Genomic DNA, 18,233 nt, shown 5'->3' with positions numbered 1-18,233 from the left:
TGGTGTATTATAAGATAATTATAGTGTCCTTCTAGATGTTAAGTCTGCGTACTTATATGCAAACTTGTTAAAAATAGTTTGGGGACCTAGATTAAGAGTAGAAATTAGGACATTAATCACAGCTTAAATTGTCAAGTAAAAGTCAAAATACAAATTGAATATACTCCATCCATTTCACTTTACTTGATCATTGTCTATTTGGCTCAACCCATAAGAAAATTTTAATTACAAGAATATTTTTACGAAATTAACCTTATTAATGATGCATTGAAACCCTAGTTTATTATAGTACTTTATTTAGGTTTTTAATAGTAAAGATCGTGTAGAAAAGAAGTGATACCAACTCTGTTGATTTTCAAAAATAAATAACTAAATTGGAATATCTATTTCTCGTTTAGAGTTAAAATAAAATAAAACAGAGAGACTATATGCCTAGTTGCCCACATCAATATTCCATAAACCCCCCACCCCCACCCCCCAAACCCAACCCCAGACAATATATATACACTATCTCCTTTTTTTTTTTTAATTCCTTATTTGAATTTTGGTAGAGTATTATTAAGTTCGTTATACTATTTCTCAAATTGATAAAGCATATGGTATTTCATACAGGACTCTCTCTTTATAACTAGTTTATACTAGTCGTTATACCTACCAAAATCCATAAATTGCCTACATCTTACTCCCATATTTTACCTCCTCAAAGGAAAAAAAAAAGTTAGCAACCTACATTATGACAAATCAGTAGCTCAGTAACTCAGCTAACATCATTCTTTTACAATTTGTCTTTAATTTGCATCTATAACCCTTTCTTTTCAATAATTAAACTTCCCACATATTTATTTTGACATTAATGTTGACTTTTACATCATAATAATAATATCATGTCCTAATCTATTCGTCTAAACTCTCATCCTATAATTTTGTTAGGCTTTGATTGTTTTTGTTAATAGTTAATACAATAAATTAGTGGTTTGCCCATTGTGTTTTTGTGAATTTCATTTAGATATTTGAATTATAATTTGTTTTAATTGACCACCTGAATATATACAACAACAACAAATCCAATATATTCCTACATAGTGGGGTCTGGGGAGAGTAGAATGTATGCAGTCCATATCACTACCTCCGAAGAAGTAGAGAGGTTGTTTCCGATAGACCCCCAGCTCAAGATAAAGGACAATAGACAAAAACATCAAAAGCATGAAACATGATAAAAACAACAGAGGTACGACATCAACAAAAATATTGCACATTACCAAACAAAGGACACCCCCTCCCCCTAACCCTAAAACTAACAGCCGCACCAAAGCCTTCCTAGCTACTGACTACGACTCATCCACACCCCTTAGCCCGCTATCCTAATGCTTTTCCTCCATACCTTCCTATCAAGGGTCATGTCCTCAGTAAGCTGTAACAACTCCATGTCACGTCTAATCACTTCTCTCCTGTATTTCTTCGGTTTACCCCTACCCCACTTGAAACCATCCAAGGTCAACCTCTCACACCTACGAACTGGGGCATCCATGCCCCTTCTTATCATATGATCAAACCATCTCAGCCTCACTTCCTGCATTTTATCCTCCACCGATACCACTCCCACCTTCTCTCGAATAATCTCATTCCTAATCCTATCAGCCCTTGTAAATCCACACATCCAACGCAACATCCTCATTTCTTCCACCTTCAACTTTTGGATGTGAGCATTCTTAACCGTCCAACACTCCGCTCCGTAAAACATAGCCGGCTGGACTGCAACTCTATAGAATTTTCCTTTAAACTTAGGGGACACCTTCTTATCGCATAAAATTCTCGAAGCGAGCCTCCATTTCATCCAACCTGCCCTAATACGGTGAGAGACATACTCACTAATCTCTCAATTCCCTTGAATCATTGATCAAAAAATGCTTGGAATCCCCTCCCATAGTCCTTACCCGAGTCTTTGCCCCCTCATACATGTCCTCAATTGCTCTGATGTACACCACAGGGACCCCCCTCGCCTCCAAGCATCTCCAAAGAACCTCTCTAGAGACTTTGTCATACGCCTTTTTCAAGTCAATAAACACCATGTGAAGATCTCTCTTTCTTTTTCTATGCTGCTCTACCAGCCTCCACACTAGATGAACTGCCTCAGTCGTGGAGCGACCAAGCATAAATCTAAATTGGTTCTCCGAAATAGACACTATCTTTCTCAACCTCTGCTCCACCACCCTCTCTCAAATCTTCACCGTGTGACTCAACAACTTAATACCACGGTAGTTGTTGCAACTCTGAATGCCATCCTTGTTCTTATATAAAGGAATCATCATACTCCACCTACACGTCTCGGGCATCTTAGCGGACTTGAAAATGTTGTTAAATAACTTGGTCAGCCACCTCAACCCTGCCCCGTTAGAAAACTTCCAAAAGTTTACTAGAATATCATCGGGCCCCGTCGTCCTACCTTTTCGCATCTTGTGAATAGCCTCACTGACCTCCTCTACCTTGAAACACCGATAATAGCCGAAATCGCGACCCTCCTCGGTGTGCTCCAACTCTCCTAACACAATGTCTCTGTCCCCCTCATCATTCAAGAACCTATGAAAATATTGTCATCTTTTCTTAATGAGAGCGTCCTCCACCAAAACCCTGCCATCGTCCCCCTTAATGCACTTTACTTGATTCAGATCCCGACCCTTCCACTCCCAAGCCTTAGCAAGCCTAAACAACTTTTTTTCTCCACCTCTCTCCTCTAATCCCTTATACAAACTCTCAAAAGCAGTAGTCTTAGCAGCCGTAACTACTAACTTAGCCTCTTTCTTAGCTAACTTGTACTCCTCCCTTCTCACCTGTTTCTCCCCTTCATCCTTACTCTCAACCAACTTAGCATAAGCCGTCTTCTTCGACTCCACCTTCTTCTTCTTAACTTCTTCATTCCACCACCAATCCCTCCGAAACCGGCCAACCCTGCCCCTCGAGACACCCAACACCTCTCTAGCAGTCTCCTTGATGCAACCAACAGCCCTATCCCACATACTATCTACATCCCCATCACACTCCCAAATCCCCATCCCCTTCAACTTTACCCCTATCTTCAAAGCACTAACCGGAGTCAGGCCACCCCACCTAAATCTAGGTCGACCCTCCCTACCCCGTCTCTTCTTGCCCTTCTTGATCACCAAGTCATTCACCAGAAGTCTATGCTAGGTCGCAAGATTCTCACTCGGAATTACCTTACAATCCTTACATATTGCTCTATCCCCCTTCCTAAGCAGCAAAAAGTCAATATGAGTTTTGGCTACCTACTTCGGAAAGTAACCAGATGCTTCTTCTTCTTCGAGAAGCTGGAATTCACTACCACCAACCCAAAGGCCTTAGCAAAATCCAACAAAGCAGCTCCCTTATCATTCCTAACCCCGAACCCAAAGCCTCCATGCACATCAGCATAACCTATCGGCAATGACCCGATGTGCCCATTGAAATCCCCTCCTATGAAAATCTTCTCCAAACTAGGCACACCTCTAACTACCTCGTCCAAAACCCCCCAACATTTCTTCTTCTCCTCTTCACCCAGGCTTACCTGTGGCGCGTAAGCACTACAGATGTTCCAAGTAGACGTAAATAAATTAATCACATACAATATGCCACCTCTTTTACTTGCACGCATCAGTATTAACTGAAAACAGGCCTAAGATTTTATGACTTATTGGGGCTAGCTAATATGTAGAACTAAATAGCGTGACATATTTAAAGTGACTAAGTTATCTAGATATAATAGAAGCTGGAGAATATGCGCAGAAGCTTTTACAAAATTTATGTTAAATATGTCTAATAGGAACTCTCTATTATATGTTTAGGTGCACAATTGACCGAACATACGGTAATTCAATTGTCTCCATACCCAAGGTCGAAGCCTCAATCTCTGGTTAAGGATGGAGCAGCCCCATCTGCTGCACCACAATTCATGTTGGTGATAAGAAGATATCTTTGCCGACCTACAATTGGTAGCATCTTTTCATAGAACATTTTGTCTTCAATAATTTATCAGACAAAAATGTTAAATTCAATTAGGTTATTTCTTTCCCAACTCATACTTCAATTATTTTATCTAAAGTTCTAACAAGAAAAAGTTAATCTCCTTGAGCTTAATTGTCCATGAAACTTTTCTAAGAGCATCTTTAAGAAAAAGAAAAAATTACATAGGAATACAAACATATCTTTACTAAACTACATAAAATCTCTACTCTTTTTATTAATTACCTAAATCTTTTTTTTAAAAAAAATAATTCGATACATTCACAAACTCATAAATTCTCGGATACATAATTTTAATTATGTATCTCTCCCTTTGATCTAGTAAATGTATTACATTATGTATCTGGATCAAGTAGTTTCAAAAATAGATGTATCTTTTAATCAAATTATGTATCTCAACTTCAGAACTATGTATCTGTATGCTAATTATGTATCCGAGTAAAAATAGAGTAATTAACCGTTACATTCTTAATTTCAAAATTATGAATCTCAAATTCAAAATTATGTATCCGGATGCTAATTATGTATTCAAAAACTATAAAATAAAGAATTATTTATAATTTAGCAAGAATAAAAATAAAGAATAATTAAGGATAAACTTGTTGGAATTTATGTAAATTTTACTTAAAAGAAAACTCATCTAAAATACTCTTTCAATGTATTGTTCAAATGGGCCTTAAAACATCAATGATATCGTATGGGTCTGGACTCTGGACCAATGCCTTTGTATGTATTTCATTCTTGATTTACGGTGTCGAGTATTTGCACTTTAGATCTCATGACGACACCTATAATGGAGAATTAACCTAAACTGTCATCCACCCAATAATTGAAATTTGAAATGAAAAGTAACCACCAAATATATAATTGTATACATACAACCCATTTGGATAAGATTAATATTTGGTCAAATCAATTTTTAATTATTTTTTTTAGATGTTTGTTAAAATTAAAAATTGTTTAAAACAATCTAAAAACTGATTAAAAAAAGGCAAAAAGTGAAAAGTTGGGTACCCCCAACTTTTTACTTTTTAGATTAATTTTTTTTTAGGTTTAACCAAAATATTTACCTTTTTATTACTTGTATTTTTCTTCAATTTCTACAATATTCTGAACTTATAGCCCTTAAATATATGTTTTTTCTTTCTTCTTTTTTTCCCTTCGTCTCTTTCCTCCAATTTCCTCTTCATCTTTCTCCTTTTTTCAACGAATCATCATATATGGAAGCTTAGCTCAAAAAATTTAATTTAGAATTAAAAATTATAAATAATTTGTCTTATTTACGGTGTTAACAATTTTAGGGACATTTAAGTCATTTTGACAACAAAAAAGTGTTTAACAATATTTACTTATCAAACACATCAATAATTTTTTTTTTTCAGTTTCAGCACTTCTATTCGAACACTTATCTCCTTAATTAATAAGCATTTATTTTAAGTTTTTAATCACTTTAGCTGAAAAACTTTTTTTTTTTTTTTTTAATCTATGAATATCTTCTACCCAAGTAAACTGTGAAATCCAAATTAATCTGACACTATTGTCTCCGTCACAACAATTAGATATAGGCAAAATTCATCTGTTCTTTTTGCTTTTATTTTCTCTGCAGAACGTGTTAGCCTCATGGATGTGCTAAACATCATAAAATGAGTAGAATTATTAAATTCCAAACCTAGTAAAACAATCTACATTGTGATAAAACATCGAACTGGAACCCCACAATGTTCAAATCATGGATAAGCTTCTACAACACTGGATGGTCCAAATATCTAACCATTGAATATGTAACAAGATGTCTCATAAAGAGAATAATAGAAAGACACAAATGAATTTAGAGTTTTTGGGTAAATGAGAATTCCCAGGAAAGCTAGTTCTTTTGTGTATATCTCAACATGTGTAGTAGCACTAATCTACATTAGGTCTTTACAAAAGCTTTTGTGCTTGGTTTACTTCTTTAATACATCCACATATTTTTTTTTTTTTTCAACATGAAAGAGTACAAATAATAATAACCTGAAACTAATGTGTAGTCGAAAAAAAATGAAAGCATAGTAAAAATGACATCAATTCAACACAAAATATAGCCCTGATCAAAGCCACTTGATGCATAGATCTAGTAAGGAACTTCTCTAGTTTTTGTTTTTTGCTTCCATCGTTCATCGACTTTTGAAAGATTTGCCTCTTCATCCTAACAGTAGCCTTCAGGATTCTGGATTGACTTTTGTCAACCTCTGAGAACTATCTTTAAAAAACTAAAAAACTTGGCCAGTCCGCCATCTGTCTATAGAATTCCCCGATATTATCTCAAGATGTTGTTTTTAATCTACAAATCTTCAGGTCCCTGAAAAATGTGTACCACGTTGTCGTTTGATATCTCTTTACAAAGATGAGAAAACAGGCATGAGAAACAAAGTCTCCCAGTTTAGTTATTAGTATTAGTCACTGCGTGCACCGAGGCAGAGAGGAGATAATTGAAGGTGTGATTTGATATTAGAGCTAAGTGATGGGTACAAAGATAACAAGGTTACGATGAACATGATAAGAACCTGACAAAGTACGTATCAAGAAAGAAATTTGTCGGGATGATAGTGTTTAAAGAGGTAATAAAGAAAAAATTGTGTGCATATGATGCGGAGCCTTGTCTTGCCACGAGTTTATCATGTAGCCATTCAGTTGGTTTCTAAAACATATGTCGAAGTAATAGTTGGGAAATGGAAGTGCTAAAAGAGCACAATTTTGAGTAGAAAAGCAGTTTCTCAAACCTTGTACCTTCTAAAACATCAGGATCCTTCAAAGGCGTTGAGGAGATCTTGATCAATCTCGCCAAAAATATTTGGGCAGCCATCCCAAGTACCCGTCTCCCTTGCCTCCCAGTATCCACCTGTATACCGGAAAGTCCCATCTTCACCTTCTCTTTGAAACCATCGGGGTCTCCAACCATTATCTTGTAATTTCCTGGACTGTAAGGAAAGAGAGTTCTTTGTTTAGACCAAAATAATAAGGATTCATAAAGTAATAATAGTAGCTAAAAGATGCTGGAACCACATTGATTCCTATAAGAGACTCTGAAATAGATGCATTCTCAAGGACAAGTAATTCATCGGGAGGTGTATATAGGACCTATATTTAAGACGCGAACTGAACCTGTGGATACAACTTTGTGATTCCAGTCATAAGAGTGACAAACCCAAAAGATGGTTAGAAATGTGAGAAGTCTGAGTTATCATTGACAACCACTTTGAGGACTAAATAAGAAACGGTCAAAAAAGAACGTGTACACAGGAAAAAATGAGGAAGACTCAAGTGGAAGCAGACATACCATTCTCTGCCGTGTCTCTAACCGCAACTTCTCTGAATTTGCCTTGTCGTATTCCCCATTCTCCAGATGTCGCTGATCAGGTCTGAGTCTTGAATCCGTAGGTGGGAGCTTGTCCTTTATCGAGATTAACAAATAGATTAGACAGGCTATAAACGACAATTAGCCGAACATAAAAGAAGAAATTGATCTTTTCACATGAAGATTTCATTAAGAGTCAGTTGTACTACCTTGAGGCCTGGTGTTAACTCGTTCAATGTAATAGCAAAAGAAGACAAGTTGTATCGAGTGAGATTTAGGGGAGGATTATTCCTTTTCCATAATAAAGATGAATCAGATAAATCCTTGGGCTTGCTGGCCCATTCTCCGTTGATATAGTGCATGCTCTCGTTCCACTTTCCAAACAATGTAGAAACTTTCTTCCCAGAGACATCTTCAACAAATCCATGAACCTGTAGAGTTAGTTTGAATTATAAATCATCCCGTCAATGGTTAAGCAAAATTTATTTGTACAGACATACTAGTTACCTGGGTAAGAGTAGACAAAAAACAAGGCATTGTTAAATTAATTACACGATTTCTCCTTATTTACCTGATGAGGATTGCGCTCAATAATGGATGGCTCTTTGAACTTGAGCTTGCATGAATACTGACGATTGCCACGTATATGCATTATTCCATGATGATCACAATATATCTTACCAAGGATAAGATTGTATATACTTGTTGTGACCTGAGGATATTAAAGTCTCGAATTAAACAAACAAAACGAGAACTTCAATAGCAACCAAACTATCCTGTAAACTGCTCAATGGTCAGCATGAGGTTCTGCCTACCTTGCTCCACTGAAAGATCTCCCCATCGTCAAATTCTAATGTTAGTGTTCCAACAGGATCAAGTTGGATTGATCGCCCCCAAAATTTTGACTTTAGATTACTATCGGCCCAGAATTTCCATCCTCTACCTTCACAGTGACAGGCAATAAGTGTTGGGTGGTGACTAACCTGTTTCAAGAATTGGCTAATTACTATCATAAATATCAACTCATTGCAATTAGAGACTTGGGTAAAAATTTCGGCTTCAACTTCCTGTGTTCCAAGTGCACCTCTTGATTTTTCACTTTGGTAGCAAAAAGCTAAAAGACAACATAAATGTTTATTTCTGTTATCATTCTCAAATACGATGTTTGTCACTTTTATCATAGGAAACTTTCCACAGAATAATATGCTCCATCAAGTTCTTCAGAAAAGAAGTTGAAAAAGTAAATCCCTGAACTTATAGTAACTGAACATGGAAAACAAACTTAAATGGAGTTACGTGACAAATCTAGTGTGTTCAAAATACGTTGCCCCTTCAATCTCAAATCATGTTATGTCCAATCCTAGAGACACTAGTACAAACAATAAATAAATCCCATTCTATGTTAGACGATCTTCTCTGGACATTACTGATACAGGTGGTGTAAGATCTGATATGGGTACATCTAGCTTTTGCTAATTCTTAATGCAATATGAAGAAATCGTATCAATTAGCCTTAGTCATATGACACTCTTTGGTGGCTACACCAAGGTGATGAAGGCATGAAAGATCCAAGATTCCGATGATTTAGATCATCTTACTTTGGACAACAATTGCTCATGCAAACTAACAGGACTTCAGATAATTGTGAAACATCTCTTAAGAATGTGACTATTATGTAGGCCTACTGAAGGCCAGCTCATTGACTAGGAAACATAAAACTCACTATGAAAAAAATTTCTATCTCTTCGCCTACATTATCTTCAAAAAAAATACACCAAGTATGGACGTGATAATTGTTTGATGACAAACTAAGTTTTCAAAATAGTACTGCGTTGCATGCATAGATATAACCTAGAACTTCTAGAATAAATGCAATATATATCAGCAATATACATTCTTGATGAAATACCTTCTCCGAGAAAAAGCGGATTCCTTTCTCAGGAAAATCAGCTTCATAGGTTTCCCCGAGCAAAGGATTGAAAGGTTTACAATGCCGGCCTTCAGTTGAAGCATAACCAGACACAGCAAAAGCAGCAACATTTAGAATTCTTAAAAGACTGTTCCCCTGGAAGAGCAAGACAATTCTAATGATGATCAACATAAGCTAAACATCTCACGGAGAAATGCTCTAAATCATGTAAATATAATTGGAGAAAAACACAGCTACTAAGGAAGCCTGCTCCTATGGAGAGAAAGCAAGTTTACATACACCTTTAGGGGGAAAGCAATACACGGGAATAAAAGCAACAGCTGTTCTTTAGCACCATATAATGTACAAAGTTACAAATTCAGCTCATACAAAGTTATCTTAATTCTTAGTAAGATTATTAACTGGTGTTGTTCATAAGAAACAAAAAATTAAAATTTGTGTTCTGACACAACTATTCCGAAAAAGATGCATTCTGACAAACAAATTTATACCTAGCAATTAAGAGTTGGCATCTTTGCAGTTCCGAAGTGTACAATCAGTAACTACAGTAACAAAAGAAATTTATACATTTTCATATTTTTTTCTTTTGATAGAATGATTAAAAGAAAGATAGCACAAAGACCTTATCTGTGCTTTGCAATACCTAAACATTTATCTAATAGAAAAAACACAAAAGTTTTTTAAACAGCAAAAAGAGAAGTGTACTTGTTTTACTACTTGAATGAGAGATGAGGCAAGTAACAAATTAGCTGAACAGTATTCAAGCAATATAAACTTCATCTGATCATTAATTTATAATAGTGTGATAAGCACCTTCTCAAATAGAAAGCAAGAAGGTAAACACAAATTGCTTAGTCATGTTCTTGTAGTAACAAGAGGTGAAACTATTAAAGATCATACCGAGTTTCCATGTTCATATGCTCTGTCTAAAAGATAACAGTACTCTAAATCTTCAAAGCACTTTTGAAGGGATGAAATTGGCTCGTTGAAATACACTGGCAGGCAAACTCGTGTTAGATCTTTCCCAACATTGTCTTTGATCATAGACCAAAGGCTAACACCTTTCTCTTTTTCAACTGGATCTGGCAGCTTAGTTCTGCGTACAATTTCTGCATGAGCAGATGCGTCAATGGTATTGTTTGTCATGTTGTCCACAACTACTGACCCGTCAGATATATGAGGTTCAGGAAAACATTCACTTGCATCAAGATAGTTAGCTTCCTCGTCATCTGATGCTTCATCAAGCTCTTGTTTCTCAATGTCATCAGACGATTCAGTTGTACTCCATTCTGAAATGAAATATATGAGGTCAAATGACGTGTATACACCCTACATTTCTTCCACATAACAGTGTGTACCTTTTTGACTAACAGAAGTTTACTCCGGAGTAATGTACAGCTTTCAAACATTTTAAGATATTCAATATTTTACAGTTAAGATACTACGCTCCTTCAGATGAGAGAAATACTTCTCAATTGACCATTGAGATAGAGCCCGATGAATATACCCATCTAGGCCTATTATTACCATTCTAAATTTGGTGGTGCCCGTACCTGATTTGGCTGACCAACAGATAAGAGTTGCTTTTGATAAATCGATAAAAGCAGGCATGACCTTGTCGTTGTCTGTATTTGGGCTCAGTGAATATACATGGAAAAGTAAAATGGTAATTGGGTCAACTACTAGATTCTACATGCAAACATCTGATGTCTCCGCCCCATAACAATTGATAACGTTTCAGCAAGGCCAATTTCAGTAATTCTTCACCAAAATATTGGAAGACTACGATTGCCTTGATACAATCAGCAAAGGGAATACACCCAAAATTCTTATTTATATGTCACTTGTCCAATTTCGGGATGTTCCAAGATACATGACATTATTCCACAGATAATATTACTTTGCATAACTCACACACCTTTTAAGAATTCAAAAACATTTAAATATTCAAATTTCAAACATAAAGTAAAGCTTTCAATGTCAAACTAACTTTTCAATCATTACGCTAATATTTCTTTCCCTGCCACTAATACAATAAATATTTTGAACTACAATCTTAAACTCTATGTTCATCAAACAATGTCAGAATAAAATGTGATGGAAGCATAAATCAGCTTTAGAAAGAGTGTATTTCAGCAGGAGAGTATGAGATTCAATTTAAAGAAGTTACACTTGTTTGCAGCCGCTAAATTATGCCAAAATTCATCGGATATTCCAGTTCTATTAATATGCAAGATAAGGTCAGCATCTTGAACATATGACGAGAGGTACAAGAACTGAAGCCATTTTAGTGATGTGCGCCGGAATTCTAGCACATCATCATCAAGAAAAAATAGGAGAAGCCTGGAGCAAATAATTTACTAAATTTCTACCTGTTTAAACCTACTGCAAAGTTAGCGTAATGAAGTGAAATAGAGCTGATAATGAGGCCGTAAGTCGGAAAATATTCACAGAACTAAAGTGCAACCAGAATCAAGCTTTCCCCTCTAAGAACTAATAGCGCTTCTGCTGCAATATGCTTCAGGAAAGGGAAAGATAATTTTGTTTCTGTCTTTTGCTTACTAACTGTACATTTCCAGGTTGAAGTAGATGAAGTATATGTATGACATACCGCTGTACTTGCCACGCCCTATACTGGAGAATTGCTTCATCAGTTGGAATTCCCCATCATGAATCCCGGAAGCTTCACCTTCGATATTAGCTGCCTTCAGAAGCAAAACTTATGAAATTTAGAGATAGTGGAGCTCATTCATACAGAAATATGCAAACCATAGAAAGAAAGTTAACCCATGTATTATGACTGCATCAATATTGATAAGGACCAGCAGTCCAGAAACAGTACCATTATGTGTTCAACTTAAATATGAATTCAGGCAGATAAATAAATTAACATGACCAACCCAACTTGCTAAAGAACTTCATAATTGACAAAATTAAAGCTCATGAAAATTCAGAGAGGCTATGGAAAAGGTAGAGAAGACCTGGTCTGCAAAATACATCTGCCTGGTGGCTAAAATAAGTCACACAGCCAAATTTTTCTTTTAGATGACTACGTTGAACATGTATATGATTGACATACTAATGGGAAACTGCCAGTCAATTTTCTTCAGAGAGGCTATAGATGAAGAAGTTGATGTTAATAGAGAATCAAAGTATAATGGTTGAAATGAAGAATTGCTGCTAGTGTTATGTAATAAAGGGACACATATCCGTGCTAAACTGAAAGATATGTTCTACGAAACAATCACTCCATATAGGACAGTAATGTTATACGGAAGTGAATTTGGGAGGTTAAAGTCCAACACATCCATAAGTTGAGTGTTGTGGAGATGCAGATGCTACGACACATGTGTGATTACACAAGATCAGACAAGATTAAGAATAAACACATTCAGCAGAAGGTGCAAGTTGAGCACACTTTGATGATAAAATGAAAGAAAATCGCGAAAATGGTTTGTCATGTCCTCCGTAAATCGCCAGGATGCATCTGTATGTAAGAGTGAAGTACAGGTGAATGGAAGTATGAAAAAGGAACAAGTAGACATAAAAACACACGGAAAAAAGTTGTCTTACCAGACCCACAATCTCTTGGAATACAAACAGACCTAGGGATAAAATAGGACATTCAGATGGGTTGAACAATTCATGTGATTGTGTTTATATTTGGCAATTGTATACTCCTGGATTGAACACAAGAATCCAATTGTGCCTATCTTTGGATCAATGGAAGAAAGATTCAGCAACATGGTCAGTGAGAATTAATATAGCCAACCACAACTTGCTTGGGATTGAAGCATAATTATTGTTGTAATTCATACTGTGCGGGAGCAATCCAGTAGGTGCTATTCGCTTTCACCTTGAGAAGACAAACCTTTATAAAGGCGACAGAGGAAACAATTGTTTCCAATGAGAACCGCTCTACCCATAACAATCTAAGCCACTAAGGATCTGAATTCTCAGATGATCTAGAAAGCATAACACCAAGATAATGCAGAAAGAACTTTCTCATGGCATTAAGCTTAGTTTTAACCAAAGGTGTTCACGGAAATGGATATTCCCAGTAAAATCAAATCAAATGCATTAAGCTATGGTCCTTCCTATTTCGCATGCCTGGTTCCAATCACTTCCATATGTACATTACGAGGAAATGTAATGAAGTTACCTCCAACTGTCTCAATGTGTCCAGCAAATTCGAACGCTCCTCACAAAGACTTCTAAGTTGTCCTTTTATTTCTGAAAACTCCGATAGCATGATCTGCTCACAGTCCTTGACAAGTCCCTCACCAATGCCTTCTTCAAGCAACCGGTTTTTCAATCTTTCAGTAGATATAGATACATCCTTTTGCAAAAGGTTGAGATTATCATTCAACGGTCTCAACTGAAAAAGATTTCTTGTTGATATCAAAGCGTCTATCCAGGCAGCACGTTCTTTCTTTGAATGTGTCCTCAAATGAAGAGACTTGGTAGCTGTAAATATGTAGAATCTCCTATCATCAGACCTGCTCTCACGGAATGACGACACCTGCAAGGAATTCAATCAATCATCTCAAGGTTAATTGCAAAAGCATTTTTACATTGAGTGTTTTTGGTATGACGGAAATCATTTTCCATGAAAAAAAATACTACATAGAAAGTAATATAATCAGAAAATCAGGTAGTGCATTGGTAAAACTTTTTTGTGCTAAAGATCAATAAATGTGGTTGGAGTGCTGTAAAGTTAAAAAAAGCAAATGTAAGTTTTATGGAAATTGACTTGTGTCCACAAGTGAAGGAAATCATTTTCCTCAATTTGATTGACATGGGATTCCGGGTATGGTAAAATGTACGCAATATTTTGGGAAGCAGATAGGTTGTTTCCAATAGACTCTCAGCTCAATGAAAAGCATATCAAAGCAAATCGAAAAAGAAATAACAGAATTGCAGAAATCATGGCAAAATATTATAGGAAGAATGACAAAACATTCTTAAAAGAAAAACAGCAACTACAAACTGAAAAACTCAGTGTACTATCAATTCTCCTGCTCAAAATATAGGTCAAAATATCTAGGCAATGAAATAAAAGAGGTCACTGCTGGTCTAGTAGACAACTGGCAATGTCATTATAGTGAACATATTGATATATAAGATAATGATACATCAAGACAACCTTGAATAGATGGTCCTGAGAGCTGACAAACTAACAAACCAAAGAAGACAAGTTCTACAACATAGAATAAAAGTGAGGTCACCATTCCACCAGCAAATTGTAGAAGAATATCCTTTCTCAGTTCACCTTATTCTCTCCATATAATAAATTTTTTCTGATGTTTTCAATGAACTCTTGAGTCATACAAAACCTCTAAGAAGAAAAAGGATAAAATACAAATATGATAACTACTGATAAAACTAGAGAAAATAAGTCAGAGATAGAAAGAGAATTCACTATTCTTTGGTTGTTTGCTGCTGTTTCTAATTTTTTTTAATGAAGAGAACACAACTTTCTCTTCACATTTGTATTAGCCTTTATAAGTTAGATGCGCAAGCTGATCAGGACATCACAATTATAAAAAAACATAATTTTCAAACCCCACATCCCACAACCATTCATATTGTAACAGCGAATCAAAGGAAGACTAATCACCCCCCCCCCCCCCCCCACCCCAAAAAAAAAGAAGAAAAAAAAAACTGATCAAGGAAGATGACAGATGGATCACTACAAAGTTTTATGACAAATATGAAGAAGAAGAAAAAAGTTTTGATTTTTCAAGGAAGAAACAAGAAAACACCAAAAAAAAAAAAAGAAGAAGAAGACAACATTTTCATCAAAAGTGACAATATTTGTCATAGTTTTTTACCATAAACGTTAGACCTACTGGAAGAGAAGTGTTTTAGGCTTATGGTGGCCTATAACTCTTCTCCCAATTTTCCTTCACCTGCTGATGTGACCCACTGTGGATTAACAACCAGTCAAATTGCACGGTAAACAATTCCCTCTCAGTAAAACTATTCATTGACCATTGGACAATTTGGACCAAATATCAATCAAAATTCGCTCCAATATCTATGCAAAATATATCAATAACCCTAACACAATTCTCTCAAAATTCAAGATTTTGCCGATTGAACAAAGTTTTAGGGCTCCTTTGATCGTTTATTTCGAAATTGTTATTCCACCTCAGTGTGAATAAATATAATTATAATTTTAAAATAATTAATAACCAAGAAAAATTAGCTCGAATATCTATGCAAAAATGTCAATGACACTACGAGCTCGTTTGGTGGGAGGATAAGTAATTCCGAGATTATTATTTCATATACAATGCAGAATAACTAATACAAAATATGTTATTCTTTGATATTAATCTCATTTGAAAATTAATTTTAAGATTAATTATTATAACACAATTGTCTGAAAATTCAAGATTTTGCTGATTGAATAATAAAGTTTTAATCTTTATACTAAAACCCAAAAACAAGAAACACCATTTTTAACCCTTTACCTTAAGATGAACAATGCCAAGTGATTTTCCATGTTTCCGGCGAGTATGATTAACGGAGGGAAGATTACCGATGAGTCTGACGTCATCACCGGCGATATGATCCGGCCGGCGATTCTTCGAATAAGAAAGTATTCCATTACGAAGAGTAAACCATCGGGATCTCCACCCTTTATGGTAATTAGTCCATTTGTACAATATGCCCGCAACTCCAGCAACATCGGATCCTCCGACATTCATGTCAGATCCAGAGTAAACAACAGCGGACCCTGTCCGTAACAACATCGGCTCCGGTTCTGGTGAACGGTCTCCGATCTCCGGGGACTCTAATGTTATACAACAAAGTGGATGCATTTCCCTTACACGCATTTTGATCGACCAAAAATTTTTTTTCTTTTCAATTCAACTTAAAAATTTGGATTTTCAATCTGCATTTTGAAAATTCAAAGCAAATTTACAACACCCATATCGTATTTTACATGTATATATACAAAGGATGTGTTGTATATATATATAAGTATAGAAAAAGAAAAATGGACCTAAAAATGGCTTAAAACTAGAGGAATATTCTTGAAGTTAGAGAAAAAAAATTGAGTCTTTTATGGTATAATAAAATAAATATAGAGTTGTGGGGGAAGGTAGAAAACTAGTACTATATAATATACAAAGGGTAATTAAGCAAGTGGCAGAATGGTAATTTGACCCATTTCCAGTTATGCCATTGAAATATACTCTTAGAAAAAAGGAAAAAAGAGGTGGTTTTTGAGTAGACACAACGGAGGACGGCGGCGTAAGGAGGCTATAGTGGCGGAGCACGGCGGAGAAGGGGGAAGAGCAAATGAGGAAGATGGAGAAAGAAAGAAGTTTGATGGGGTTTATAAATGCTAGTATATACTTTTATTATTACTGCTTTGTGATTAATCATCTGTCTTGTCTAAGAAATATTTTTCAGCTGCGGAATTAATTTTTTTTCTATTTCATATATGAATTTTTTAAATTTTTTTATTTTTGCTATTTCTTTACAAATTAATAACGCCACCATTAAAGGCAGTTTTTACCTAACAGTTTTTTTTTTTTTTGAAATATTATATTTTCATTATTTTAATTTATTTATCTAACTTTAATTTTCTACAAACTCTAAGAAAATTAAATAATATTTTTGAATCGCCTAGTTTTAAGCTAAAAATAAATTGAAATGAGAGATTAAATAATATTTTTTAAAATGAATTAAAAAAAAATAAAATAGACAAATTAAAATGAGGGAGTAATAAAATGCCTTTAATAATTGTATTGTGCTTCTAAAATTATGAAGCAATTATAATTATGGGTTACAAATTAAAAATTGAAAAGGAAAAAAAAAAAAAAGAGGAGTGAGAATTGTGATTATAATGTACTATGATTTTTAATAAACAGATGAACTATCATTTTCTAGATCGATTACATTTTATGAAATTCTAACTTAAGAAAAAATAGATTAACTTAGAGCATTATTGTGTTTTCCATTTTTGGAAAAAAGATAAATGGAATGGTTTGAGTTTTGAAATAGAAATAAAAATCTCGTTCAAGAATAACTTTCTAAAAAATTGGACAATGAGTACACGTCTACCTTTTCCCAACTGATCAACAACCATAAATTAACAAATTTATGAGGCGGCCTCACGTTAGAGTCAAGCATAAAGAATTAATTATGAGATATTTTTTTTGTTAAGAATTAGTAATATGAATTTCCAAATTATAACACAAATGTTATATGAATTTTATATAAGTAGCTTACCTCTTAATTAATTAGCAAACATAAGATTAATCATGCAAAATAAATATTTGCATAACTCACCTCTAAATAATTTTTACTCAAACTATTACGTCTAGGAAGAAGGCTTCTTTTCCGAAAAAGAAAAAGAAAATCCATACAATTGGTGTATTAAGTTTATTTATTTCTATTGTAAATAGGGCTGGGCATAAAATATTGAAAATCAAATTACCGAATCGAACCAAAAAAATTGGTAATTGGTATTCGGTATTTGGTATGATATTTGGGAGTAAAAATTTCAATATTTCGATTTTCAAAACTGGGGTTGGTATAAGATATTAATACTGTTTGATATTCGGTATTTACCGAATATCGAATATATATATATAGCCCAACCTAATAGGCAATAGTATTAGTCATTCCAAAGAATCTCTTGAACCTTGGTAATATATTCGTAAAAAACAATAAAAAGAATACTAAATAGGGCTCCTATTAAATACATTATTTGAAGTTTAAATGTACATATTTGCATATCTCCAACTTTAATATGATATTACCAAATATCATATCAAACCGAAGTTTAATTTACTGATTACCGAATTACCGAACCGATGTTTATAAGTATGGTATGTGGTATCTACGTTCAAATACTAATTACTGAATTACTAAATTCAAACTTTGAAAATATCGAACCGAATATTAAACGTCCACCCCGATTGTAAAGGTGGC

At 34.8% G+C, this 18,233-nt stretch overlaps 2 protein-coding genes across 4 annotated transcripts; both read right to left on the bottom strand.

Annotated features, from left to right (window-relative positions):
• Nucleotides 1–2,591: 2,591 nt before the first annotated feature.
• On the bottom strand, nt 2,592–3,646 carry LOC107861897. The gene is made up of 3 exons (XM_016707316.1): nt 3,282–3,646; nt 2,829–2,946; nt 2,592–2,738 (listed from the first exon to the last, which is right to left on the bottom strand). Exons 1-3 carry the CDS (start codon nt 3,644–3,646, stop codon nt 2,592–2,594), a joined length of 630 nt encoding a protein of 209 aa, XP_016562802.1.
• A 2,220-nt stretch (nt 3,647–5,866) lies between these two features.
• On the bottom strand, nt 5,867–17,121 carry LOC107867428 (oxysterol-binding protein-related protein 2A). 3 transcript variants are annotated; one of them, XM_016713660.2, is made up of 11 exons: nt 15,758–17,121; nt 13,441–13,800; nt 11,890–11,983; nt 10,179–10,567; nt 9,258–9,413; nt 8,164–8,331; nt 7,920–8,060; nt 7,558–7,779; nt 7,331–7,444; nt 6,781–6,971; nt 5,867–6,352 (listed from the first exon to the last, which is right to left on the bottom strand). In XM_016713660.2, the coding sequence occupies exons 1-10, from the start codon at nt 16,121–16,123 to the stop codon at nt 6,792–6,794; spliced, it is 2,190 nt and encodes a 729-aa protein (XP_016569146.1). In that variant the 5' UTR covers nt 16,124–17,121; the 3' UTR covers nt 5,867–6,352; nt 6,781–6,791. The 3 variants fall into 3 exon arrangements, with proteins under 3 accessions (XP_016569146.1, XP_047271574.1, XP_047271576.1); XM_047415618.1 differs by lacking the exon at nt 15,758–17,121 and adding an exon at nt 14,507–14,959; XM_047415620.1 differs by lacking the exon at nt 15,758–17,121 and adding an exon at nt 14,425–14,666.
• Nucleotides 17,122–18,233: the final 1,112 nt, after the last annotated feature.

This window comes from Capsicum annuum, chromosome 1 (assembly GCF_002878395.1).
Source record: "Capsicum annuum cultivar UCD-10X-F1 chromosome 1, UCD10Xv1.1, whole genome shotgun sequence".
Lineage (NCBI taxonomy): Eukaryota > Viridiplantae > Streptophyta > Magnoliopsida > Solanales > Solanaceae > Capsicum > Capsicum annuum.
The sequence above is the reverse complement of the archived record's forward strand: the minus strand, read 5'-3'. Positions and strand labels throughout refer to the sequence as shown.

Coding starts and splice junctions, on each gene's coding strand:
- LOC107861897 (XM_016707316.1), bottom strand. CDS start 3,646: ATGCGTGCAAGTAAAAGAGGTGGCATATTGTATGTGATTAATTTATTT. Junction 2,947..3,281: donor CTGGTTACTTTCCGAAGTAG/GTAGCCAAAACT, acceptor CTCGAGGGGCAG/GGTTGGCCGGTTTCGGAGGG. Junction 2,739..2,828: donor AGGATGAAGGGGAGAAACAG/GTGAGAAGGGAG, acceptor AGTTTGTATAAG/GGATTAGAGGAGAGAGGTGG.
- LOC107867428 (XM_016713660.2), bottom strand. CDS start 16,123: ATGCGTGTAAGGGAAATGCATCCACTTTGTTGTATAACATTAGAGTCC. Junction 9,414..10,178: donor CATATGAACATGGAAACTCG/GTATGATCTTTA, acceptor TTGCTCTTCCAG/GGGAACAGTCTTTTAAGAAT. Junction 8,061..8,163: donor AGATCTTTCAGTGGAGCAAG/GTAGGCAGAACC, acceptor TAATATCCTCAG/GTCACAACAAGTATATACAA.